Here is a 26,100-nt window from a genome sequence, read left to right as displayed (position 1 = left end):
GGAAGCTGCTACCAAAAAGTAACAAAGTGGATTTGCTCTAGAACTGAAGAATGTGTTGCTGCTGCAGTCTCGAGACAGGGCAGCTCAACAAGCAACTCCCTGACGTTGTGTTCCCTTTGCAAAAACAACGTCCACCTCAACGCTGCCTTGATGCGTGTCCAAATAATGAAACTAGCTACTGTACTTGTAGATTAATCCCCAAGCAAGAGATTCTCTAAACACTAGGCAGCCCTATATAAGCAAAGAGAAAAAGACAGCAGAAGAGGTGCTTGGCAGGAAAAGAAACTGGATTCTAAGGGTTAAAAATACATCACTTGGTTGACAGCACAGGAGACAGGCTGCAGATAGCGATCAGTGCTAGTACTAGCCAGCACTTGCTTAAACTACCACAGTCCTTCCTAGCGAGCAGTGACTGAGCAGCATGCAGACATGGCCACAGCTACCAGCCAACCTACTTACTGCGGGGTTTCCGTTCCCAGCGCTCACAGCCAACAGTCTTCAACTTCTGCAACTTCTAATTCTTTGCTTTTAGCAATGGGAGCTGAGTGATCACTGCTGAATCTCAGCTTTCACTTCAACAGATAAAGAAAATACAAAGCTTCTCACCACCAGAGAATGGCCCGATAAGGTGAATTTCCTAAGGTCAAAAGTCATGATGATAAACAAAGAGAACCTAGCCCAAGACAGGATTAAAATATTGCCATTTCAAAACCACACCCGAAATTTTTCAGATGTCTGATTGTATTCCTGGAGCGATATTTGGTGGAGAGATTGGACTGGCTTAAAATAGAAGGTGTTCATCACCAGAAGCTAGCACAAAGGGCAGCAGGAATGCATTGACATCAGTTGGGAAGGAAAAAAGCCAAAGCTGTACACAGATTGCACAAAATAGAAAAAAAGCCCACTACACAGAGGTAGGGGAAGGTAGGAGGGAGACTTCTCTCTTTCCTTCCTCTTGATCTTCTTATCCCATTACGAAACCTGACTGAATCCAGCTCTCTCTGAAGGCTGCTTTCACCTCCCTTTTCTAAAATCAAGCTTCCCTTAACCCTGTTAGTTCATGTCAACAAACTGGGAGACAGAAGAGGAAACAAACACAGTTAAAATCCGAGGACGCACCAAACCAGGGTTCCTAGAAATCATTGTCACAAAAGCAGGGTCTGTTGGTGCTCTCACTGCCAGGAGCTCAGCTCTCTGGGGGACTCATTCTGTACCCCCAGCATGAGAGCCTCCCAGACTTGCCAGGGCTTTTGCCCTGTTATTTCAGCAGGCTCGGTGCTGATTGTGTGTCAGCTCGTGCTTATGGGCCGGATTCTCTGCTAGGCAAAGCCCACGGAGACCCAATTCAGCCTCTGTAGAAGTCATAGCATTGCAAAACATCCTGAGATGGAAAGAAGAGTTTTTCCACGTTTGTCATCTAGCATGTCGTGACGGACAGAAGGTTATCTAGAAAGCTTGTGAATATATGTGTTACTAAATTATTATTAAAAAATAATACCCCAAAGTACCAGCACGGCGATTAATAATAATGTACCTGGAAAAAGAATGTTAAAAGAACGGCCTGTTCCCCTCTGCAGCCCGGCTGGCCTGCAGTTTGCCTATCGCTGGGGCCAGCAGGTCTGGGTAACAGAGCAGGGCTGGCCAGGGGTGGGAAGCAGCCCTTCCTCCCACTTGTAATCTCCTCACACACAGAGGCATCTTAACTCCTTTCTAAACACGTTGATGCTGCCTGAAATTCACCAGGAAAAAAAAAAAAAAAAAAGTTAAAAAAAAAGTCTTTGTTTGTGTTAACAGGATGAGAAAGTGCAAGGCTTCCTGTTATGTGTGTGTGACAGCTACAGATAAGCGGAGAGGAGCTCTGGACAGGAAATCCGCCCAACTTCTGCAGTGTGACTCGTCTGAGGCTTAGGAACTCTTTTAGATCGAGGCACCAACAGAATGAGACGGTGCTGGCCAGAACATGGGGGACACGCTGGAGAAGAGCTCTGAGGACGCTGAGTTCTCCTTGGACAATGAGTGCTCCACAAAAATGGGGGAGCTGGTGGAGGTCTCCAGTGGCGAAAAGATCAAGTTTGATGACACGGGGCTCTCTCTGGTGCTCCAGAATGGCCTGGAGAACCTTCGGCTTGAAAATTCCCTTACGGATGTCATCCTGTGTGTGGATAGCAGGGAATTCTCCTGTCACAGAGTGGTCCTTGCTGCAGCCAGCAATTATTTCAGGTAAGGCACGCTAAGAAACAAACCGAGGAACTCAAGTTGCGTCTTAGTCTTGAGGCATAGATCTCCAAGGAGAGTAAAGTGGGTGGTAAACTCTGCAACTTTGCGGTGAGTCTGTGACTCCTGATACTTTCAGCTCTTTTTCAAGTCAAAGACTTAAATAAGGCAGGTGCAAAGCTGTGGATTCGCCAGAGTTCTGTTACCAGCACCCAACAAACCTGCTGGGGGCATGCAGAGAGAAGGAGAATGGGCGGCCAGCAAGTGGGAAGTGGATTTGTAACCAAGCATCCGGAGCCCCTTGTGTTATTCCTTTGGGATCCAAGCAAAGAGGAAGATTCATTTGGATCACAGGATATTTTTCTTGGGATAGGAGTGGATTTGCACAATTTGATCATTGTTCTCATTACCGTTCTGTGGTAAAAATATATATTGCATAAAATCATTGAGGAGGAAAGAGAAGGAAGTTTTCATTTCTCCTAGGGTTACTGAAAATCAACTGTAACAGGAATAACCAACTTGAAAGCAACTTACCATTTCACTCCCATCTTGAATTTTGCATTCTTTCAGCACTACAGTGGGTAGCTGAGACCACAGGCCAGCAAGGACAAATTGTAGACACATAGAGGAACTTGGTATTGGTTTTAACACAGATTTTCCACTATCGTTTAGACAATCACATTTGCATGGCTGGGATTTTTTTCTTTCTTTTTTTTGCTGCTGAAGTGGTCAGATGACTGAATAGCTACAGAGGAAACATGAGAAAAAAAGAACCTGTGACCACTTGTGACATAAGTAGAAAACTAATTTTAGTGGGTTTTGTAAGCTTTGCAGGCAGTGCCTGAAAGCACAGTTCTGGTTTTATTGTCTTACTGCAGAGATGTTGAATATACAGAGATGGGGATTACTCCTGCAGCTATACTACAGAGATAGTGTATGTGAAAATACGCAGCTACAAGCAGAGATGCCCAAACTCTTTGGGTTAGTTTCAGTCGAGCTTGGCAGAAAGGCAGAAACCTCAAAACTGTGGAGCGCCCACAAGTCTGAAGGAAATGGGCAGCTGGGAAGAGGAGAGGGGCTGGGAGCAGGGCCCCACTGCCTCAGCTGCCCTGAGGGAGCCAAAGCATGCACTGCTGTACTGGGCCAGACGTGGAGACACACGGAGCTGTGTCCTGAGAGATGGGGAGTGTGTGAGAGCAGCAATGAGACAGAGCACGGGGTCTGGGGAGGGAAGGTGAGGTTCCTGCGAGGGAGGAAAGGAAGACATAAGTCTGCAGGGAGCTGAGCTTTACTAGTTCTACTTATTTCATCTTGCCATCACTCACCAGGAGCTACAGGGGCTGGAAGAAATTTTTCAACCACACCATTCCTGTAAGCAAATGCCATGCAATGTGTGCAACCTGGGCTACTGGGAGGTGTCCCTGCCTGTAGCAGGGGGGTGGAACTATGTGATTTTAAAGGCCCCTTCCGACACAAACCATTCCATCATTCTATGATTCTGTGATTGCAGGGCCTCCAAGGCCCTTCCTGACAACTGGAAGCACAACCAGTTCATGGCAGCTGCTGTAAGCACAGCTGAACAAGGCTATGGCTCTATGCCTTTCCTTCAGCATCTGCTTGAAAGTAGATAGCCCAGTGCTTCTGACATGCCCTACACCTGTGGCCAAAATGGAATTAATGTTCTCCCTCCTCCCACATGAAGGTACAAGAGCAGAGGTCAAGGTGGAGCAGCAGTTCCTCACTGCATTGCCTGAGGTGGTGGGAGAACAGGGAGAGGGCTGAGCCAGTATTTTCCAGAGCATCCTCGAATTCCAGCATGGTTGTTTGAAGTCAGGTTCATATTCCTGAGCACAAACACTCCAGCGTGGGTGGGTACTTAAAAAGTGCTTCACAAACTGCATTTGTTTCATTGAGATTTCTCCCTGATTTTTGTTAACGCACCCACGTTTAGGCATCCATATTTTGGCCCTGGGCCCCTCACTTCAGAAGTGCATTTATTAAAATAAATGTTGGTTCAAAGGTTTAGTTTAGAATTACACAGGGACAGGAAACAAAGAAACAGACAGCAGAATTGGTGGGCATATCTGCAGTGCTTAGAGCCCCAGAGAAGGCCATCACAAGCAGAGCAGAAGGACACAGCAGCCAGCTCTCCCAATGATGCTGGCTATCCGAGTACTGTAGAACGGGATGGAAGTGAAAGTTTGCCTCTCCTCCAGACAGGGAAGATTCAATACAAGACTGGAGCCAGCAGTGTAAGAGAGAAAAGGAACAAGAGCAGACAACACCTGCACCCTACAGCAGCCCATTTCTCACTCAGATGGAGCATTCGGCACCTATCAATTCCGTGCAACTGAAACAGCGGTTTTGTGCAAACCTCGCTTCGCGTCGAAATCTCAGTCCTGTGGAGAAGTGGGCACTGCTTTTTTCAGATGGCCACCTGCCTGCGTGCCCCTGGCTTACCCACAACCAACAGCGTCGGCAGTGAGAAGTGAGAGAAGCGAAGGACAATCCACCATTTGCCCGCTGAGATTAAGGAGCATTCAGAAGGCATCTCTATGCCTTTTGAATGCACTGATTTCTAGGGCAGCAGCAGCTGGAGCAGAGCAGTGCTCAAAAACCCTCTCATGAGCTGAGATGAGTGAAAGGATGAGGAGAACTTCAGATGAGCGCTATTTTCTATGACTTCTCTGCCCAATTTTCCTGCTTAAAAGTTAGTACTTTTTCCTGAAATGCAGCCTTACACACCAGGAAGCTAATATAAGCTCTCTGGCTATAAATCCTCCGCTGAGACAAGGAGCAGGCAGCAATCAGAGCAAGGAGCAGCTGATACCTTCCACCCATTTGCCAATAACTCTGCCTGCTTTGCAAGAAAACCTGTGAACATCTTCACTCCTGTGAGCTGCGTCAATCTGACAGCTTTCTTGCTGTCTTTTCCAAGAAGCATTTTGACCCCTAGGCACTTCCCAGGTTGCAATGGCCTGTCAGCATTTTATGTGACTAATAAAGAAGGGCTTGGTGTACACAGCAGAGAACCCCTAATGACACATTAGAGCTGCACGTTTTTCATCAGTGCAGGCATAAGTGGACTCGTGCTTCTATTCTGTTGCGCCAGACTCTGAGTGACATGAATTCTCACCTCAGATGCAGTAATCAAGGCCAGACTAATCAACCTTCTACATAAAATCAAAAGTGTTGTATGAAATACTTGTAACTGTGGTCTGAAAATGCAGATGGTGTTTGCCTTGCATCTACCACAGTGCAAAGAGCATTAAAATAGCTCTTAGAGAAATTTATTTTTCATATCCAACATGAAAAACTCGACCAGCACCAAAGTTATGTATGACTGTTGTTTTTCAAATACAGTATCATCCACCAAAAGGAGAGTATACCAGTAAGGTGAAAACACTGCATGTTTATGTTAACAGCAGCTCCACTCCTGGTTACCCAGACACTCCTCTGGCCAGTGGCACTAACTCTATAGTCCTACCAGGACTTAGCAAAGGAAAACACATTCTCTCCTGGCCCATCCTTGGTACCAGTGGGATCAAAGCCATTTTGGAGCCTCAGGGCTCAGTCTAAGTAGCAGCCTGCAGCTCTGAAGCACAGAAGCACTGACTTCTCAGGGCTGCCTTCTGTTGCTACAGAGTTCCAGGTCTGCTGCAAGTCCAGCTCTGAGGTATCATTTCTAAATGTCTTCCTTATCAGCTGAGTAAAGAGGCATGAAAACAACAAAAGCATATTACTCCTTATTACTTTGCTAGAGGGCTAATTGCATAAAATATGAGGCAATCCAAATATTTTGTTTTGAAATCTATATAACCAAATGTTTTCAAAATGTCTCATCTTGGCTGGGATGCAATAAAAGATAAACATCTTTCTTTTCAGGGCCATGTTCTGCAACGATCTGAGAGAGAAATATGAAGAGAAGATTATACTTAAAGGAGTCGACGCAGAAACCATGAATATACTTTTGGACTACACTTACACCAGCAAGATGCTCATCACAAAGCAAAATGTGCAGAAAGTTTTGGAAGCCGCCAGCCTCTTTCAGGTACAGATAGCTCAAACCCACGGGTCCAGCTACAGTCTGCTCTACCCTGGTTATAGTACTGCATACTTTGATTTCATGGGTTCCAGGGGCACTTGGCTTTGTTTGTATTTACGCTGCAGTAAAAATTGGCCGTGGCAGCCATGGGCTGGAATGCTTTTGCACTCTGTGCTGTACCAACAGGCAAACAGCAAGGCTCTGTCTCCCAGAGCTCCTGCCAGGCTGCAGGCCCTGGGCAAAGAGACAGCCCTGCCCCACCATTGCCTGCCCAGCAGGACAGTAACTTCATCTCTGCCTCCCCCCGCCTGGAGATGGAGGCTCACCGCACAGCCTGCACCTGCCTTCGCAGGAGTCCTGATGGAAAGGTTTTAGTCACGACTGAGGCACTCAGACTGAGCAGCGTTACTCAGCCTTTGGTCCATCAAGTATTCACGTGTCCTTTAAATCACCTGTGAGCTCTAGCAAATTGCAGGTCCTGGTACTGAGCTGCAAATCCCTAACAAACTGCAACTAGCATAACCTGCCAAGTGCCGGTGTGTGTGTGTGTGTGTGTGTCCAGGGAGGTGAGGAGCACCTGACTCCCTAAGCACCACAGTTCACCATGAACTAAAGATTCCTGAACCTTAAAGAATGCGTCATGTGTTGCTGTGACACCAGCCTGGTGCCTTGTGGTGGGGGCAGCTGGTGCTTGCTGTGGGGAGAGCAGGGAAGTTGCCCCTGACCACGGGGTTGCTCGGGGAAGGTGCCTGGGGCTGTGTGCAGCTTGCTGATGTTTTCAGCAGACCAGTACTGCAACAGAGAGCACTCAAAGGTTGCTCTGGGTTAATTTTTCAGGGCACGTTCCTGAGATTTTTTGTTTGTTTTCTTCTGAAGCTTTTTTCCTCAGGCTTTTTTTTCCCTGAAACCATCAAGAGCATGAACTTAGGTTTTTTTCCTTTCTTTTCCCTACTTTTCATGAAAATTCAGATTCAACTTGATTTCCATATCTGGTGCTTTAAGGAAAACTGTCAAATGCTGCGAGAGTATTGGTAAGGTCAGGAGGGTGCCATGAGCAAGAGTAGTAACATGCAAAAACCTAGAAAACTAGGAATGTTCTATGAGAAGCAGTGATCCCAAGCTTTGCTGCAGCTGTCTTGGACACCCTCAAGATTTATAAGGCCTGAAAGCCTCACATTATACACGGGTGAGGTTTTTGGCTGAAGATATGTTTTGTGTAAAAAAAGATTTAGTAACTATGAGCATTCTGCCAGTTTGCCTCTGCTACGCACACTGAAGAACAAAAAGAAACATTTGAAAGAGACTAATGTTTGATTTCAATGTATTTACAGCTAAAAAGATGAATGCTTTAATTTGTCGTAATATTTTTCTTGTGGCACTTTTTTCCTTTCCACTTAACGATGTGAAAAAAACAATTTCCAAACAGTACTTTTTTTTTTTTTTTTCATCCAACCAGCAACAATTTTTGGCAGCACCGCTCTCCAACCTCTCCGATTTGACTGAGGACCAGAAAGTAAATAATTTGCAGAGCGTGGCTTGGGTCAAAGCTGGGACAAGCAGGGACTCGCAGTGGGGGAAAAAGTCTTTATTATATTCAGAGAGAAGGCCGAGTGGGGGCTGAGCAAGCAAACAGGGTGCCTCTAGCCAGTAGGAGTATGAATTTGAAGGGGTATGAGAAGGACCCAACTACTGGGGAGGATGTTCACAGGGAGCAGAACATTCAAAATGCCCAGGGCGGCATGAGGAGGGATCCTCACAGAAAGGAAAGACTGCCTGAAGGACAACGGGAGCAGGGGAACCAGAGACCTGTGGCGTCTTCCTCCCGTCTCACCTGCCCTTGTGGGGCTGACGGTGGCGTGCCCAGAAAGGTCTGGGGAGTTTGAGGGAGTTTTGCCTGTAGCCGAAGGCAGCGGTGGGAGCCAGGCAGCAGGGTGAGGAGCAGCGGAGCGGGGAAGTGCTGGCGTGCCGAGCTGCGGGCGGCCGCTCTGTGGCTCAGCCTTGCAGCCCTGCTTCTCACACCCACGCCTCGCGGTTCCGCATTCGGCTGCGCAGGGGCAGCCCGGCACCGCACGGCCGTTACACCGCCAGCGCTGCTGTGGGCTGCTTCTGAGCAAGTGTGCGTGCAGCTGTGGAGAGCGCTGCGCCGCGCTCAGCGTCCAGACTGCGAACGGCTTCGTGCGTGACCGTGGCATATCCCACCTGGTACTTCAGTGCCACCAACTTTGATAGGGCTAATATGCAACTGCCCCGGGCACTGCTGCTGCTGGCAAAGTCCTTTCAGGCCCTCAGGAGATGCGCAGAGTGGTCACACTGTGAGCCTTGAGGCAGTGTGGCCCCGCAGCGTGCTGCTGGCAGATTGATGTCACAGGCTGTGCGTCCTGAGGCCACGTGTAGCTTGGTGCACCAGGCTGTTGTGTTGCTCTAAACTCCTGACCGCATCTCAATGTAAAACAGGAACCAGGTAGTTTGTACTCAGCGCCTGCGATCTGCTATACATTCTAAAAGTGTCAGCACAAAACCAAGGTGTCTAAAAGAGCCTGTAGAGCCTGTAGTTAGTTGTAACTAATGAGACAAATCTAAATACTATCGTGTTAAAAAACGTCTTCTATTTGTTTCAATTCCTCTTTGCCCCTAAATTACTGTTATGCAGCTTTCCGCTCTGGGACAGAACAAGTTAAAATGAGCTGCTTGCTGCATTGACTGGAAGAAGGACCCAAAAGGCATGGACAAAAATGCACAGCATCTGTTCTGGCCCATTTTTCAGTATGTCAGTACTGCATCACTCAGTGACAACAGATACAAAGCAATTACGTCCTACTACATCTCAAATCACAGACGAGAAGAAAAGCCCAGCACAAAGTATTGTAACCTATCATTTGTGTTCAAGAAATGGGACATGGTTTAGTGGGGAAATATTAATGATAGGTGGATGGTTGGACTGAATGATCTTGGAGGTCTTTTCCAACCTTGGTGGTTGGTGATTCTATGATTTCTTCTCTGAGTAATCACCAGCAACCCAGCTCACACTGTAGCTCATGCAGATGCCCCGCAGATACCTGTGGTCCAGGATCTGGGACCAGAGATATCTGTGGTCCAGGAACAGGTTGAGGGAGATTGACAGGGCTGTTGGGCAAAGGAGATTAATGGCAGTAGTTGTGATGTCCTACTAACATAAACATGAGAAATTCTTTGATGAAGATTGTGTGCAAAAGGCACATGTTTTGTGAAGGAAAACAAAGATCACTAAGACCTCCAAAGATCTCCTGCACAGCACACAGTAGAAAGACAACCCTCACTGTTCAGCATGTACAGCTGGTCCTTCTCTTCCTGCCACATCTCCAGAACAGGATGGCATAGCTGTGCATGCAGGCAGGGCAGAACTTCAGTCCTCGCCTTCCAGATCACAACATTCTGGGAGATACCTGTCCTCGTGTGATTGATTTCTTGTCTCTCCCAGCTCCTGGCTCACTAGGGCCGACCCCGAGCTTATAAGCTCTCCTGTCATACAAACAACCACTCTGTGATATGCATGGATTTTTTTTTCTGCCCACAGTTCCTGCGCATGGTAGACGCTTGTGCCAGTTTTCTCACTGAAGCCCTTCAGCCAGACAACTGCGTTGGCATCCTGAGGCTGGCTGATGCCCACTCCCTGCACAGCCTGAAGCAACAGGTGCAAAACTACATTATCCAGAACTTCACCCAGGTCCTGAGCTATGAGGAGTTCCTGGAGCTCCCGGCCGATGTTCTCTGCAGCACGCTGAAGAGCGATGATCTCTACGTGACGGAGGAAGCCCAGGTGTTCGAAACCGTCATGAACTGGGTCCGTTACAAGGAGTCGGAAAGGTTTCCTCTCTTGCCAAGTGTTCTGGAGAATGTCCGTCTGCCCCTGTTGGACCCTTGGTATTTCGTAGAGACTGTTGAAGCTGATCAGCTCATTAGACAGTGTCCGGATGTCTTTCCTTTGCTCCAGGAAGCAAGAATGTACCATCTGTCAGGCAACGAGGTGAGTAAAAATGGAAGCTTTTCTCTCCTCCTTAACACCTCTGCTCAAAAATCCCACAGGGAAGGAGCACTGCCTTGAGGCAAAAAAAGAGGTATTCACACAGAGGTGTCTCTAATTAGTGTCAAGGTTGGCTTCACCAGTTATCCTGATGATTTAGAAAGCAGGGAAGCTTTTAGTAGAGTGTTTTAAAATCAGAGCTCCCAGCTTCCTGTTTATGAATGTGTGGGCTCAAACCCTCATACACAGACCTGAGCAGCTAAACAAAGACCTTGGATGACTTCCCCAGTAAAAAGGCAAAGCAAATTGCATTACTCCCCACACCTCATGGTCTTAGGTAGTATTTCAAGCCCAAGCAAGGACAAATAATTTCTACACTAAACTCTATCACAGTCTGTGGAGAAATGTCTTTCAGAAAGAGCTTCCAGGGAAGAAGATGACCTCTCCCCAGATGTGCCTATCCTCCTCATCTTCTGGGTCTCTGTACCCAAAAAGAAAGGCTCATCTGGGCACCTGGTCAGGGCCTGTCCTGCCTGCTTGAGTCAGGCTGCAGTGGATCTCCAGTTCCTCACCTGGAAAATTAGCTATCAGTCACATCTCCCGACCCTACGTGTGGGTGAGAGGGGAGAGCAGCTGGAGGTCAGATTTCCTAACAGGAGCAAAGGTGCAGGAGTGTGTGAGGACAGGTAGGTGCCTCCAGGGTCAGGGAGGCAGGGGAAGGTGGGAGGCCTCAGGAACATGCTGAGGATCCATAGCTGACCGTGGATGTGAGTCACTGGAGGTGAGGACGATCAGCTCTGTGCTGGTGGCTGAGTGGGTCAGGTCCCGGCCACCTGGGGCAGCGGCAGCCGCTCTGGTGGAGCTTCAGAAGGAAGGCTTGCCCCACAGCCTGCAGGCTGGCCTCGTTCCCCAGGTTGGTGCAGGACGAATGAAGGGAGTGTTGCTCAGGGCTGTACACTCATTGCACTCGCCTTCAAAAGGCAGCCGTCAGAGGCGGCCCTGACAGAAGAGACAGACAAAAACAGAGTCTGAAAGCCAGCAAGTTCTGCGACCAGATGATGAAAAAACCTTACCTTTGTTAAACATAGGGAAAATAAAAAACATGGCATCTGCGTAAACAATCTTTTAAAATAGAAATAAACTACGTCAGTTTATAGAAGCATATTAAAAATAGTTTAAAACTGTAAGCAGGCTGCCTGCTGCCATAGCATTTAACCTGGAGAGAAGCCATTCTGCTTCTTTGGACAAGTAGGGTTACTGCAGGGGGTGCAGAGCTCTCCCAGCACACTTTGAGAGTCCACAAATTGGCAGATGTCCTGGGACAGAGCAGAAGCAGAGAAACAACTTCATGCATTACTGTTACCATCTAGACCACATTTCTTATATGATGAATAATTGAAGGAAATAAAGGTTATTTCTTCTGTCCTTCAGCACAGAGCTGGCATGGCTTGGGTCACAGTAATGCACTCATTTGCACTTGCCTGCAAGTATTCCCTTTCAAGCAGGGCAGAAACTTCCAAGCATCCCCTGCATTCTTTGCTCCTGGTGAACCTCTACCTAGGAAGTGACTTTATCCAGTGTCCTCGGTTGATGCAATGAGCCAACAGGCAGTAAATCAGAGCTAACTACATTTCAGAGTCTCATACTGGCTTTAAGTATTCTAGCTTTGGCTTTCATTTGAAGCTTACAAACAAACAAATAAAAGGAAACCACAATAGAGGATTGTTATTGTTTTGACACTTCAACAGAAGTCTTCAGGACAAATAATATCTGCTAGCACTAATTACAGTCTTGCTCTCTCCAGGCTCCCCAAGGCAGGCATAAACCCTGTGGCCCTTCCACCTTACTCTCCCTCTGCTAGCCCCAACAAAACATGTGCTCTTCAGCTGCCCACACACAACCAGCCTTGTCACTGTGCCCTCCTTTTGATGGCTCTTGGTGCTAGCCTGGGAGCTCCTAGGGAGGCTGGGATCCAAAAGGATCCACACAACCTCTACTGCAATGCTTCCAGGCCGCTTTCTAGGCTTCTAACTTATAAAGCATGTGATAATTGTTTCAGCAGATCGTAACTCAGCTGTGATTTGCAAGATACGTAATCAAAAATAGGTCGCCAGACCTTTCTGTAATTGTAGGTGTCAGTGCCCTGCATACTCACTCTGTCTTGCTTGCATTTAGATTATTACAGAGAGAACCAAGCCCAGGATGCACGAGTTCCAGTCTGAGGTGTTTATGATCATAGGGGGCTGTACTAAAGATGAGAAATTTGTAGCAGAAGTGACTTGCCTGGATCCTCTGAGGCGAAGCCGCCTGGAAGTAGCAAAATTACCAATCACAGAGCAGGAGACGGAGAATGAGAATAAAAAATGGGTGGAGTTTGCATGCATTACGCTAAAAAATGAAGTCTACATATCGGGTAAGGAACAAGATATGGGGAATGGCTGAGGGGCACACATGGTTCTCATGATTAGTTTCAGCTTTCGTTGAGAGCACGCTCATAGCTGCTTCCTAAGAACTGAGCACTGCAGGCATTCCCAATGCTTCGGCTTTTGGTGGGCTCCAGAGAAGTGCTGGACACGTGAGGACACTGCCTGGCCCTGGCAGGAGTTTAGGCACAAGTTTCTCTTCAAACAATGTTCTTCTGTATGCATGGCTTCTTGTGTGCAACACTATAATCACAGAAAGGCCTCTGAGCACTGTTTAGCAAACATAAAATGAAGAATACTTGTTCCAGCATCTTCTTCATTCAATCATAGAATCACAGGATCCTTTGAGCTGGAAGGGACCTTTAAAGGCCACGTAGTCCAACTGCCCACAATGCACAGGGACACCACAGCTGGATTAGGTTGCCCAGCCTGGCCTTGAAAGTCTCCATGGATGGGGCATCCATCACATCTCTGGGCAGCCTGTGCCAGTGCCTCACCACCCCCACTGTAAAAGACTTTTTCCTTATATCCAACCTAAATCTCTTTAAGCTTGAAGCCATTTTTACTTGTTCTATCATCACTGACCCTGCTAAAGAGTCTGTCCCCTTCTTTCCTGTCGCTCCCCTTTAGATGCTGACAGGCTGCCCTCAGCTCTCCCCCTGCCTTCTCTTCTCCATCTACTCAGCCCCAGCTCTCTCAGCCTGTCCTGTAGGAGAGCTGTTCCATCCCTGGCATCATTTCTGTGGCCCTCCTCTGGCTGTGCTCCAACAGCTCCATGTCTCTCCTGTGCTGAGGACTCCACATCTGGACGCAGTGCTGCAGGTGAGGCCTCACAGCACAGAGCAGAGGGGCAGGACCACCTCCCTGACCTGCTGGCCATGCTTCTTATGGTGCAGTCCAGGATACGGTTGGCTTTCTGAGCTGCGAGGGCATGTATATGGACTTATAATTTGTCTACTTGCAGCTCTGCCTGCATAAGTAATAAACTGCCAGAGTTCTACTAACACAGCAAGAATCACTCAACAACCTGCAGGGAAGTGTCACCACTGTTTGGCTGCTACCTGAAATCTGCTCTTTCAGGAGCCCTGTAACAGCGCATCAGACAGGTCTCTGCAAATGCCCATCTGTCAAAGGCACTGTAACCATCAGAGCCAGAGGAAACTTAGTGGTCCAGACACACAACGTGTATCAGGACAAACATGTCCTGAACATAACATCTGCAGGTTTCCTGAGAGCTTCAGCAGGTATATTTACCTGCCCACACAAATACAATTGAGCTCCATGTAGAAGGTGAATCTTGGAGCTGCAGAGATTTCACCTTGACAATTAGGAGCTTTAAACTCAAGCTTGCTAGTGTTACAGTCCAACAGCTGGCATTGCTGTTCTGTCCAAAACAAATCTGATGGCCTCCTTCCACTTTAAAGAAGAAAAGAGACAGCAAAATAAGACAGTAATTACTATTACCTTATGACCATGATACAGAACAGTGCCTCCATGGGTAGGAAGAATTTCCTGCAATATCATCCACCAGATTCTACTCTTACTGAAAACAGGAGAGTAGAAATCACGTGAGAAAAGGGAAGGGGATGTGTAATTTGTCTTCATTCAAATGTCTTCCATTGCATTTTCCTTTTTGGGAATTCAGATTTTTATTACTTTATTCCAGTTTAAAGTTTATTAAATCTTTATCCAGATGTCAGAGTTAGATTCTTCTCACACCTTCACACCCTTGAGTGGACAGGGCCTCTTTTCGTTTGCTTTAATCTCTTATTCTTTCCTCTTTCTCAAGGTCATAAGCTTTATTTCTCTGTCCTACTCCTGTCATATTTTCTGATGCCTCTTCTCTACCTTTCCTTTCTGATCTATCCAGGCTGCCTCCATGCCAGGCTAATACATCCCTATGGTAGTATCAGCTGGCTTTCCTCTTGCTGCCAGAGCTCCTCTCTCTTCCTTCCCTGCATCATTTAACACCTTTGACTCCTACCTCCATTCCCTCTGATCTTTCTTCTCTCTGCTTTTCACTCTTGCCACCCAAATAAGGGGCTGAATGGTCCACAGACATTAGTAGTTTGCTTCCAGCTAATCCAAATGTTTCATGGTTCATTCCCTAATAAACACCTGGTGTGCCCTTTAACTCTATTTTTTTACTTGTAGCTCCTGTGACTTTCTAGTTCTTTTTGACATTGGCCTGTGTCTTTCCTGACTTGTCTCCCACACCACATGCCCATTTCTCTCAGCACCTTGCTATAGTTTGGAATCTCCTCTGCTCTGTTAACTTCTGGAAAGCCCTTTGTACCACATTGATTCCAGATCACTATTTCCCCAAATAGCAGAATTGCTTTGACTGGATAAATAGAAATACTTCAAGTGCAACTAAAAATGCCACCATTATGGCTCATCATTCTGCTGCTTTTACTAATGCATTTCTGATTTTTCCTGAAATTAGAAAGAACTGTGGTCTAGAGAAAGAACAGAAACAAAACAGCCCTCCAGTTCTCTCAGAACTCTCTCCCCACCCCGTGATGTGTGGGCCCAGCTCCTAGCTGAGCTCTCAGCCTGCAGTGGGAGGCACAAAGCCTGGGCAAGGGGACTGCAAGGGAGAGCGAGGGGAAAACACCTGCGGCCTCTCAGCCCCACTGCAGCCCTGAAGGCTGTGTTCAGGTCCTTCTGCCACTTCAGCCATTTCAGTGCAAATAAAATTCAACACACACATATGAAAAGCACTTAGACAAAAGCATTACAAACAGCTCTTTCTAGCATGCTAATTATCTCCTATTCAATCTGCTATTTGGCCCAGAGATGAGCTCCATCAATTTGCAGTGATCTGGCTGTGGTACAGAATACCAACAAGGGCAGACACTTTCTCAATGGAATATGAATTCCCTTTTCAGTACATGCACCAGCAAAGCCAATGTTTAATCAGGTTGCAGATGACAAGCAGTTGGCCACTCCGTCTGTGCGGAGGGTTTCAGGCTTAGCTACGTCTGTTTGTATTCCATCTCCACCATGAATGACATGCAAACAAAAGTACTGGCTAGAACATTACCCTTTGCTTTAGAACAAGGAAAGATTTTCTTGCAAGTCAGCTCTGGAATGAGTTTACAGGGACCAGTTCTGACCTTCAGTGTCTAAGTGTGAAGCAAACTCAAATCAGTTGAGTATGGAAAGACATATAAAAATGAGATTCTGGACAGGCAGCTCCAGGACTCAGTAGCAGCACTTGCAACGTGCCAATCAGGATTGATGTCAGCTAGGAGCTCCTGGTCAGCTCTTTTTATACCTCACGCAGCACCAGCCTGGCTGGCTCCATCTGCCCTGTGCAGAGGCAGATTCCAGAGCAGACCTGCTTTCCAGGCACTGGTCCCACTGGCTGCTCACCCTCCCATCTTACTTAAGGCATGTCTGTCTGTTTGTTGACTGCCAGCATTCTGCAAAGCCTGCTCAGAGGTCTGCCTTGTACTGCTGTGCTCTGTGTGCACACTCACTCAGTGAATGTGCTGAAGTGGCAAAAAAAAGGCTGTGGTTTGATGTGAGAAACAGTGATCTACATTTACTGAATGTTTGCTGCAGAAATTGTTCAATATTTCCTTCACTAGCAAGTAAACTAAATGCTGAAATATTCTTCTTGTTTAACGGGGTCAGGCCACTGTTACAGGTAAACTGAAGGAGCTGACAATAAGCACCAGTGGTTTCTTCTGTGTTGTGAGCAAGCCCGGTCACAAGTTAGATATATTGGAAATTTTGTAGAACTACAGGCTATGGTGTCATATTTACTCATGTCATGTACACTGCAGGTGGCAAAGAAACGCAGCACGATGTCTGGAAATACAATGCCTCCATCAACAAGTGGATACAAATCGAGTACCTGAACATCGGGCGATGGAGGCACAAAATGGCCGTGCTGGGTGGCAAAGTGTACGTCATCGGGGGCTTTGATGGCATGCAGAGAATCAACAGCATGGAGGCATACGACCCCTTTCACAACTGCTGGTCAGAGGTGAGACCCTGCATCGTTTTACTTGGCACATTTAAGTAAGAAAATATTATGACATTAAATCACAAAAATGGAGAAGACAGGATCTCATACAGTTCTTTTTAAGTAAGTACTTCTGGTCTGTGAACAGCCCAGGTATTTTCTCTCTCTAAATGCATGTCCTGCAGAAACTGGAAGACATAGGATTGTCAGCCAGATTATGCGAGACACCTGACGCCTGACTTTCCTTTGTTGGCTTTTAGAGCCAGTAGTCCATAAAGTGCCAAGTAAGAGCATATGTGAACCAGAGCATGGGCTGAAAACTGCTGCTCGGATATGTACAACAAAATGTGTACACCAACATGTACACTGTATTTGCAGTGGGTTGCACAGTTAGGGTAGAAGAACAGATTTCAAGGTAAACAGGATGGAAAAAAGCAGTTCTGCTAACTGCTTCAAATGCTGAGAGTATTAGACAGTATTAATCCACGAAATTAATGAGATTAGGCACCACAATGGCAGATAGAAACCTCAGTTTTCAGATGACACAGAACATTGCAGAGGAATCTAACAATCATGGCTACGAGTAGAAGGATCACTATGAATGAGTTTCCTGCGCTTTATTTTTCAACACACATAAACATGTAAAAGAGATCAGAGCCATGTCTGACATTTCCTAGCTTTTGAATTGCCAACAATGTAATTTTAATTCCAGCTTTTGAACACGGCATCTTTTTATTAAGGGGTTTACAGTCTTGAAGGAAAAAAAAAAAAAGAAACACTTCTCTCTTGTCCTTGGACATGTACCATGCTCTGTACCCCACCGATCACCTCAGAAGCGATGTCTGACATAAAATAGAGCAGACTCCCACCCTGCGGGTACCAGCCCGACTGCCTGAAATCAGAATGGTTACCGAGGATGTTTTACAGGCCGCTCCCCTGATGGTGAATGTCAGCTCCTTTGCAGCAGCGAGCTACAGGAAGAAGCTCTATGTGATTGGAGGAGGGCCCAACGGGAAGCTGGCGACAGACAAGACACAGTGCTACGACCCTGCAGCCAACACGTGGAGCCTGAGGGCTCCCATGCCGGTTGAAGCCAAATGTATCAATGCTGCAAGTTTCCGTGATCACATTTATGTTGTGGGTAGGTGAAGCATTAATGTTCCTTCTTGTCCAGACACACCAGGGCTTGTTTCTCCCTGTTAGCTTTACCACAAACTCTGTGGAATATAATTAAACACTCAGATAACTCTTTCCACTAAGCCTGTGAGGATGGGAATCCATACACTTAGCAAGAGTGGTGATAAGTCACCAAGTCAGCCTCCCTCTTACAGGTATCTTGGAAGGCTTAAAGAAAACTTAAAGATACCCAAAAGTGGGTGCACAGTGGCAAGAGCATGAACTTGTGGGCTACCTCACATTCTCCTCTGCTCCCCAGCGTTATGGAGCCACTGCGTGCAGGATTTATGCAGGGAAATGGGCAGAGCCATTGCTACCCAAAGACATCATGCCTGGGGCTGATTCTGTCAGCTACTAGAACAAAAGGCAAAGAGAGAACAGGAGTTTACTGGTAGCGAGCTGAACTGTGGAGCAGGGAGCCTGTGTACATCTCCAGCTGGTACTGTCTGACTTAGGGGCAAGATGTTACAACTCTTGATCTAGTTTGGCATGATGCTCCCAATAAAGTCATGCAGTCTTTCAGACAAGAACATCCACCTGTAAGACTATTGTGTTCTTATGTGAGAAACGAATGTAGTTACGTTTGGATTGAATCTGAGCTTTAAAAGATAAAAAAAAAAAAAAAAAAAGCCTCTGGTTATGGTGTCTAAATAAATGAAATTACACAGGCTGATGAGTTATCTACAGCCAGATGAGTCACTCTCACCGACAGTGTATGATTTAGGCTGCTGTGATTGTCCATGTCACCTTACAGTAGCTTGACTGTCCCTCAAGCACTGGACAAGCGTTGTTAAAAGCAACTTTTAGTACAACTACCATAGATAAGTGCTCACTTTGGCCACAGGTAGAATCCCAGGCTATGTAGCAACTCATCAAGAAAATCAAGGTTTCAAGATTTCCTTGGCCCTACTTGATTGACATAGATGCTGTAGAAAACACAACCAGTCTCTGCAGATCTCAGACAGAATCATAGAATCATAGAATGGCTTGGGTTGGAAGGGACCTCAGGGATCATCAAGCTTCAACCCTCTGCCACAGGCAGGACCTCCAACCTCCGTATATAGTACTAGACCAGGCTGCGCAGGCTCCATCCAACCTGGCCTTAAACACCTATAGGGATGGGGCAGCCTCTCTGGGCAGCCTGTTCCAGCACCTCACCACCCTCATAGTAAAGAACCACGTAGTTGTTAGTACTCTCAGGAGGAAATACATTTCCAGAGCCTTTCTTGGGTACTGAGGCATTGACCATTTTTCAAATGAAAAGGACCTTGCACAACTAGACAATGTGCACAGTTTCAAGAATGACTGCAGATTTGGGGAGCGTGGAAAAAATGAAGGTCACTCTGCTTAGCTTACCCATAAGAAGATTAAAAGTTCAGTTTACAAACTCTTAAAGAAGAACAGGACTTTTGAAAACAGCTACATTCAGGCAGAGGGTGCTTTAATGGCAAGGTGGGAACCGCAGTTAGAGAAGTTAGTGCAGAACTCACGTGCCCACTTCTACTTGTGACAGCTTAGCACATACAGATCGGCTTTCGTGGGCTGAGCTTTTGAACAAATCTGTGTTTTCCTAAACTTGTGTCTTCTGCTGAAGCAGCAGGTATGAGCAAGGTCCATCCCTGGGTGCACCGTGCTATGCTGCGTGACCACAGCGGCCTATTCTGGCCTTAAATTCCCTGTGAACAATAAGAGACTTTCTGTGGCTCTGGCTTTCAAAACTATAAGCATCCCGTGACCTTGGGTTTTTTTTGGCTTTGGGTCATAAATCATTCTTACGGAAGCCATCAAGGAGCCTTGCTGATGCAGGTTGTTCTGTTAGAAGCTTTGTTGAAGGCTGATCTCCACTTCCTCTGCAGGTGGGGCAATGAAAGCTCTCTACTCATACAGCCCCCAGGAAGATACGTGGTGCCTCGTGACTCAGTTCACCCACGAGAGGGCCAGCTGTGGGATCTCTCCTTGCAACAACAAGCTGTTCATCACCGGCGGCCGAGATGAAAAGAACGAAGTGATTGCGACAGTGCTGTGCTGGGACCCTGAGACCCAGAAGCTGACAGAAGAGTGCGTCCTGCCGCGGGGAGTGTCTCACCATGGGAGCGTTACCCTCAGGAAGTCCTACACACACATCCGCAGGATTGTGCCTGGGGCAGTTTCTGTCTGACTGCAGGAAACTGCACAGGAACTCAATACCTCGGTGCCCTGTGGCACAGTCTGCAGGGACGCTGTGCAGGTAGCGACGGACGGCGGTGCTGCTGCTAGTGTCACCTGGGGAGTATCTGTATATATGCTCAGCCCTTGTGTTTTCTCTGTACAGCACGTCCTTAAATTATCTTAATTCCTCCCCTCCAGCCAAAGAAGGCACCAGCTGTAGTTTTCTCCTGCCGAGACTGTAGCTCAGGTCAGACAAAGACATGTGATAGGTAGGTGGGAAACTCAGCTCCCTGCTGGATCTGCCTGAAGTGGCTCAGCCTTTCCTGAAGTGTGTTCAGCTATTTATTGTGATCAGTTGGACTTGCAGCACCTACTAGTGAAAAAGAGAAGATACTTTTGGAATTAAAGCTTTATAACTTTGGTGAAACATAATGTTGTTTCCTCCAAAGCTGTGCTTTTTCTCAGTGATCGGGACATTCGCTTAAGTTAAAACCGGTTTGTTTGTTTGCTTGCTTGAAGACGCTTTGTTAGATTTTCAGCTGTGTGTGATGAAAAAATTCCGTCTCAATTTGCAAGTTTTGCTGTCAGTCCCAACGAAAAGACCGGCTGCAAATATAAATGAACTCTAATCTTGTTCCACTGAACATTCACTGTGGTTGTTTTCTAATAAAGCAGACCAAAAGTTGGCTTCCCTTCTGTTCTATTCCGGGCTGGCTGCCGCTGTGTCCGCGGGGCTCTCCTCCCTGCTGCTGCACATAAGCGTGTCCTGATCTGCCCCAGCCCCGCTCCGTCCCCGCTGGATGGCAGTGCTCCACCAGGCTTTTTCAATTGGATTTGGGCTTCCTGGAACGCCAGCGGACAGAACAGCCTGCTGGAAAGAAAAACAGTTCTCGGTACTACAGCCGGCCTGATCCCCGGGACCGTCACATGCTGTACCAAAAGGGGCAAATGTGCAACATGCCAGCAGGGCTGGAGGCTCAAGTCTCGGCATCTGGGTCAGTTGTAGAGAAGGGAAAATAAACACAGAAGAGGTCATGCCTGGGACACTCTGGGAAACTCTTGGCCAAAGGCTGGGAACATATTCTAGTCCCTCCTCCCCTGCCCAGCTGCTGGAAAGAGCAACTCACCATTAAATCAAAAACAGAAAACACTGCACAAAACAAATCTGTGCAAGCAGAGAGTGCTGACTCCCTCCAGCCTCTCTCCTTCTCTCTGCTGTCTCTCCTTTTGCCTGATACAATACTAAAAACAGGACCTCTCATATTAGCGTGAGACAAAAGTAGGGGTTTTCTGCACCCCAGGTGCAGAGTTCTCAGGCTGTGCAGGGGCCCAGAGATGCACAGGGCTGCACTGTGTGACAGCTGTGGCAGTGGTTGTCCCCAGAGGTCCCCCAGTGTCCTTGCCCACAAAGCCTGATAGAAATCCTGCCTCAGCGTACCCCATGCCTCAAAGATCACTCCTGTAATCCTAGCTCAGACTGACATTTTTGTGTTCTAATTCTTCCTACAGACCTTCCATCTGCAGCTCTGCCGTCCTTGATCCTCTTTCCTCACGCCCTTCACTCTGCAGGGGCCGCACTTCTCATGATTCCACTGTTCCAGGCTGTCCCATCCAGCTCTGCCTCCCAGAGACATGAGGAAATGTCCCTTACATAAATGTCCCTTACATAAACCACTGCAGTGTGTTTTCACGAGGTGGACCAGTCTGGCCTGCCCAGGCTTACTGATTTTCACCCTGCAACACCAGCAGCAAGGCATGTATTTTTTTGCTTGAGAAGAATCACTTCAGAATGCACAATCTGTTGCTCTCCTTAGCAGAGACAGAGCCGAGTCCCTGGTGTCATTTACATGGCTGCAGGCACCCTTGATGCTCAGCACCAGGCCTCCTCCTCCTGCAGTGCACCAGGCTCTGCTGGAAGCTCTGATGCCTTTGTAGCAGCTCAGGGTTGTGGTTTTTTGTCCTTCAGATTTGTTCCTTCCATGCAGATTGCACCTCTCTCATGTCGCAATCCAAAGGACTACTGGAAAAACAAAAGCACCAGTGGTTTCACGAAGATGCCAAAATCACAAGGTTTGTGGAAAAACTGCCAGGGCTGCAGTGCTGTGCCGCCAGAGACAGGGCAGAGCTGCACTCAGCAGAGCCCTTGTTTCAAGCAACCCTGCAATTTCCTTTTCCTGTCACTGGCTTTCCCCCACTATCACACACACCTACCTCCCAGGGGAATGATCACACATTAATCACAGATGGACCTTTCCACCAGTAATGCCCAGCTCCCAGCTTCCATCTCTCAGCTCCCATCTCCCAGCTCAGCTTGTGGGCTGTGAACCCAGCTGGGAGAGGGATGGCAGTGGTGAGCTTAGTGATGACATCAGCATGAGAAAAGCAGAGAAAAATGAACTGAGGATACATCTGGGGGAACACTTTAGAGTCCAGCATACACCTTGAGGTGCAGCACTTGTGCTACTGCAATTTGTTCAGGGGTTACTTCTCCCAGCTGCCAAATCACATGTTAGAGTCAACCGCTCTCCGTTTCAGTTAATGTGCTGGGCAGACAGACTGACATCCAAGAAGTTCACTTTGATGACCTCAGGGAGGTCAACAGCAGGGCCGTGGTAAATAGCCTCCACCTGAACTCCCAGAGCTCTCTGGAGACATCCTTACAAGGCTGCTGATCACTGCAAGTGGGGAAGCCTTACTATATTTAAGATGAAACTGAAGACATTTATGAGAATGAAGAATTATAGGAACGTCGTGCTGGTGACCCTGCCCTTGTGACCCCCTCAGGTCTGTGTGGGCAGCTGTGGGAAGTCCCAGATGGTTTGGTGCACCACGTGCTCCTCCCGTGCATGCAGTAACATACTGCTTCTGCACCAAACAGCACGGCAGCAGCCCATGTAAGAGCTAATATATAGGTTGTCACTTAGGAAGCCCTGTCTGCCCAGTGTCAAACTACATTCAGAAACATTAAGAAGATAGCATTGGCTCTCCATGGGGATGCCTTGTCTGGATTGCTGTTCAACCCGATTAATTGCAGCTCAGCTAATTATTCTAGGCAAACCCCCATTCTAGGGAACAAGTCCAGGGAGATGTACAAGGTGACTGTATCCACCTTTCTCAAAGGGCCTTTTCCACAGAGCAGCATTTTTTTGCTTGGTCTTTATGATATATCACCATATACAGGCTTGGTACGTACATTAAGTTGCTATTATCACCAGTTCACTTCCTCCTGCATTCTGTGTTCTTCTGTGTGATGCCAGACTTCCAGCTGTCTCTAAATACACCCATGGGACAGCGGTACAGAACTGGCATTGCAAGTTGGCCTGAGTCTGTCCTGGAGGTTAGCTTTGTGATTAACAGAGGTTAGCAGGAAGATTGAACATTGCTAACCTGCAGCTATACCAAGTCAGCTATGGCCCTACCTTGCTCCATGCTATTAACATAGGTTTCTTCACTACTTAGTCTGAACTTTTACAATATAGGCAAGCTTCCAGCAATAAAGCTTGAAAGGATATTCCACGGAGAACATCCTGTATGTTATTGGCGCTCTTGCCACCAGGCAGAGGTGTAGCAGTGTGGCCCAGGACTGAGCCTTGGAGGGTGCATCCTCGCGCCTTCCAGCCCTGATCATGTGCTGAAAGCACCTGGCCAAGCACACAGGTGTTGTTCCCACCCTTACCCGTGTTATGGGAGACCCTCCTCATACGCTGCAACCAAAGTCCTTATACAGACACAGCTGGTGTGGGACAGTGTCTGCAGTACCTTCATCCGGGTGGAACATCATAGCAGCTGTGAGGTCCTACTTTTGTATTGATAGCAGCTGTGAGGTCCTACTTTTGTATTGAACACAATTGTGAAGAGGGTTTTTTTCTTCCGGAAAACAAAGTGGTTACTCAGCAATTTAACTTTCCTTCAGTTAAACACACGGGAAGCACAGAGCCATGAGTGAAACAAACACGCAAGATGGTTTATTCACTTGCAACAACTTCAGCTTCAAGATGCTCTCACACAAGGAGGTCCCTTCACAAAACAGCCCCACCACGTCCCTGCACATTCCCACCTCCACAACAGAATGTATCTCCCCTCAGCTGTTCTGACATAGCAGTTTGCAGAACACGCTACAAAACAGATCTCTGGGGTAATCTCGGTTAGACTGAAAACAACATCACTTCTCTTTGGAGGGATATTTTTAGCCTGCAACTCCACAAGCAGCTGCTTCAGCTAATGAGGCGGCCACCCAGTGCCCCTCGTTGCCCCCTGAGGCAGCCCAGCAGCCCAGCTCCATGGGAGCACGTTGTTTGGCAGACAGTCAGGCAGAGCCCGTAAGGCAGACACAGGATAATACAGGGCATGCGGTGCAGCACGGCACTGCGGTCTGCAGAGGCACCTTCCTTCAAATGTTTTGTAGAATAGGATGTCAGTTACCAACCTTGCAAGAGTATCTGTCAGGGAAAAAAACAGTGGTTCTGCTCCCAGCACACTTGTTTAAGGATCTTGCTCATGTCAAGAGCTCTAGCTACCCCCTTTGCTTTGCACTCCTCTGCTTCACACCATCTAGTTTTTCATTTTCTATTTTCCAGAAGGGCATCTGCCGCAGGCGGGTGGAAATGACTTTGACTCACTATCTCCTCCAACACCAGAACGAAGGTTGGAACTTCACGGGGCAGCATCTGCTGCAATCCCAGCTGTGAAGTGATGAAAGACCTGTGGCCTTCTGACAGAAGCTGAGTGATTGCCACCAGGCTTACACACTGATGAGGCAAGGATGCGGCTGTCTGCTGTGCTGCCTCAGGATGGAGGCAATGGAGCAGGTGACACCAGGTGAAGAGGCTTAATTCTGACAAGGGATCTGAGAGATGCTGAGATCTCTCTGTACCGAAGCCCGTACAGAAAGGGGAACAAAACTTTAGGCAGAATCATCAGGACGTTACAGATCGTCAGGGAGATCCAAATTGATGTTTGCAGTCCAATGACAATGTTAACGTACAAGAATGATTCCACGAACAGAACCAGGAGTGGAGAGAAATAAAAGAAGAACACAGTGTTGTGCATTAAGAATGTCACGCTGGCTCTGGAGCAGATGCTCTCCCATATACCTGATCGCCTGGTTTTAAAATAAAGAACACCGTAGCAGCAGAATATTAGGAACAGGAAGAGAAAGATAGCCATAGCAGACATCCAGAAGCTGAGTTTCACTGTGTTGGTCCCGCTCAGAGTTAGCAATATTATGACCGGGATGGCGCACATCTCCAGGACGCAGGGCACAAAGCTGTGAGTGCTGGATAGCACCAGGAACAAAACCCCAGGGAAAGCCCCAGAACAGACCCATAGCAATGCAATCACTTTCCTTGCTCGCGAAGATGGCAGAATAGCAGTGTAGCGCAGAGGAAACAGAATAGCTATGTACGTGTCCAAAACCATCGCAGCAGCTGTGAACAATCCTCCACAGTAAGCCACGGCCAGTGAAAACAGCTGGAGAATGCAGGCTTCCTTTGGGAGAACTACACGTGCTGCACTGAGAGCAGCTGACAGGGTGTAGAGCAAAAGGTAGAGCAGGTCGCACAGCAGAGCGTTCCCCAGCAGCATGTACCTTGTCTCCTGGCGGATGTTAAACCTAGAGAAGATCACAAACAAGATGGAAGGAATGACGAGGACACCTGCCACGAGGCAGACGATGGGAGGGATTAAAAACATCTTCACGTTTGTATCTGATGTGTTGAGAGTCCATTCCTCCAGCAGATAATATGAAGAAACTTCCAAATCTGAGGAGATGTTGGACTGTCTCTGGAGGGATGCATTCATCCTTGTGACGGACGCACAGAAGATGCTCATTTTCTTAGGATTTTATATGACTGACTTGGAGAAAAGCAAGATCTTCTGAGTGCTGAGTGCTTAGATGGGCAGATGCCCGTGGAAGCAAAAAGACTTCCCAGCCAATTCTGTCTGCTCTTCGACAGCAAGTGGAAGGCGGTGCGACATGGAACCCTGAAAGCAAATTCTGCGGTGCCAAAAAATGATTTTTCCTGAAGCAAAGAGTTACTTTTCTTTCTGCAAAACCCAATGTTTAGTAGAGAATGAACCTTTGTAAGCTTTAAAAAATAATCTAATCCCTCAGCTAGCT

The 26,100-nt window shown here is 47.4% G+C and overlaps 2 protein-coding genes across 2 annotated transcripts; one reads left to right on the top strand and one right to left on the bottom strand.

Annotated features, from left to right (window-relative positions):
• Nucleotides 1-1,876: 1,876 nt before the first annotated feature.
• KLHL6 (kelch like family member 6) lies at nucleotides 1,877-20,668 on the top strand. The gene is made up of 7 exons (XM_042821051.1): nucleotides 1,877-2,220; nucleotides 6,100-6,265; nucleotides 9,813-10,262; nucleotides 12,435-12,672; nucleotides 16,477-16,679; nucleotides 17,586-17,799; nucleotides 19,691-20,668. Exons 1-7 carry the CDS (start codon nucleotides 1,961-1,963, stop codon nucleotides 19,990-19,992), a joined length of 1,833 nt encoding a protein of 610 aa, XP_042676985.1. The 5' UTR covers nucleotides 1,877-1,960; the 3' UTR covers nucleotides 19,993-20,668.
• A 4,099-nt stretch (nucleotides 20,669-24,767) lies between these two features.
• Nucleotides 24,768-25,811, bottom strand: GPR148 (G protein-coupled receptor 148). The gene has a single exon (XM_042820909.1). The coding sequence runs from the start codon at nucleotides 25,809-25,811 to the stop codon at nucleotides 24,768-24,770; it is 1,044 nt and encodes a 347-aa protein (XP_042676843.1).
• Between the last annotated feature and the right edge of the window lie 289 nt (nucleotides 25,812-26,100).

This window comes from Centrocercus urophasianus, unplaced genomic scaffold (genome assembly GCF_019232065.1).
Source record: "Centrocercus urophasianus isolate 14NV4802_14NV808 unplaced genomic scaffold, USGS_Curo_1.0 seq_19, whole genome shotgun sequence".
Classification (NCBI taxonomy): Eukaryota; Metazoa; Chordata; class Aves; order Galliformes; family Phasianidae; genus Centrocercus; species Centrocercus urophasianus.
Note: the sequence above shows the minus strand (reverse complement) of the source record. Positions and strands in the feature narration are given on the sequence as shown.

Bases quoted from the DNA above. Each gene is read 5' to 3' on its own strand.
- KLHL6 (XM_042821051.1), top strand. From the start codon at position 1,961: ATGGGGGACACGCTGGAGAAGAGCTCTGAGGACGCTGAGTTCTCCTTG. The intron at 16,680-17,585 runs GTGAGACCCTGC...GATGTTTTACAG, and splicing joins TTCACAACTGCTGGTCAGAG to GCCGCTCCCCTGATGGTGAA. The intron at 17,800-19,690 runs GTAGGTGAAGCA...CTTCCTCTGCAG, and splicing joins TGATCACATTTATGTTGTGG to GTGGGGCAATGAAAGCTCTC.
- GPR148 (XM_042820909.1), bottom strand. From the start codon at position 25,811: ATGAGCATCTTCTGTGCGTCCGTCACAAGGATGAATGCATCCCTCCAG.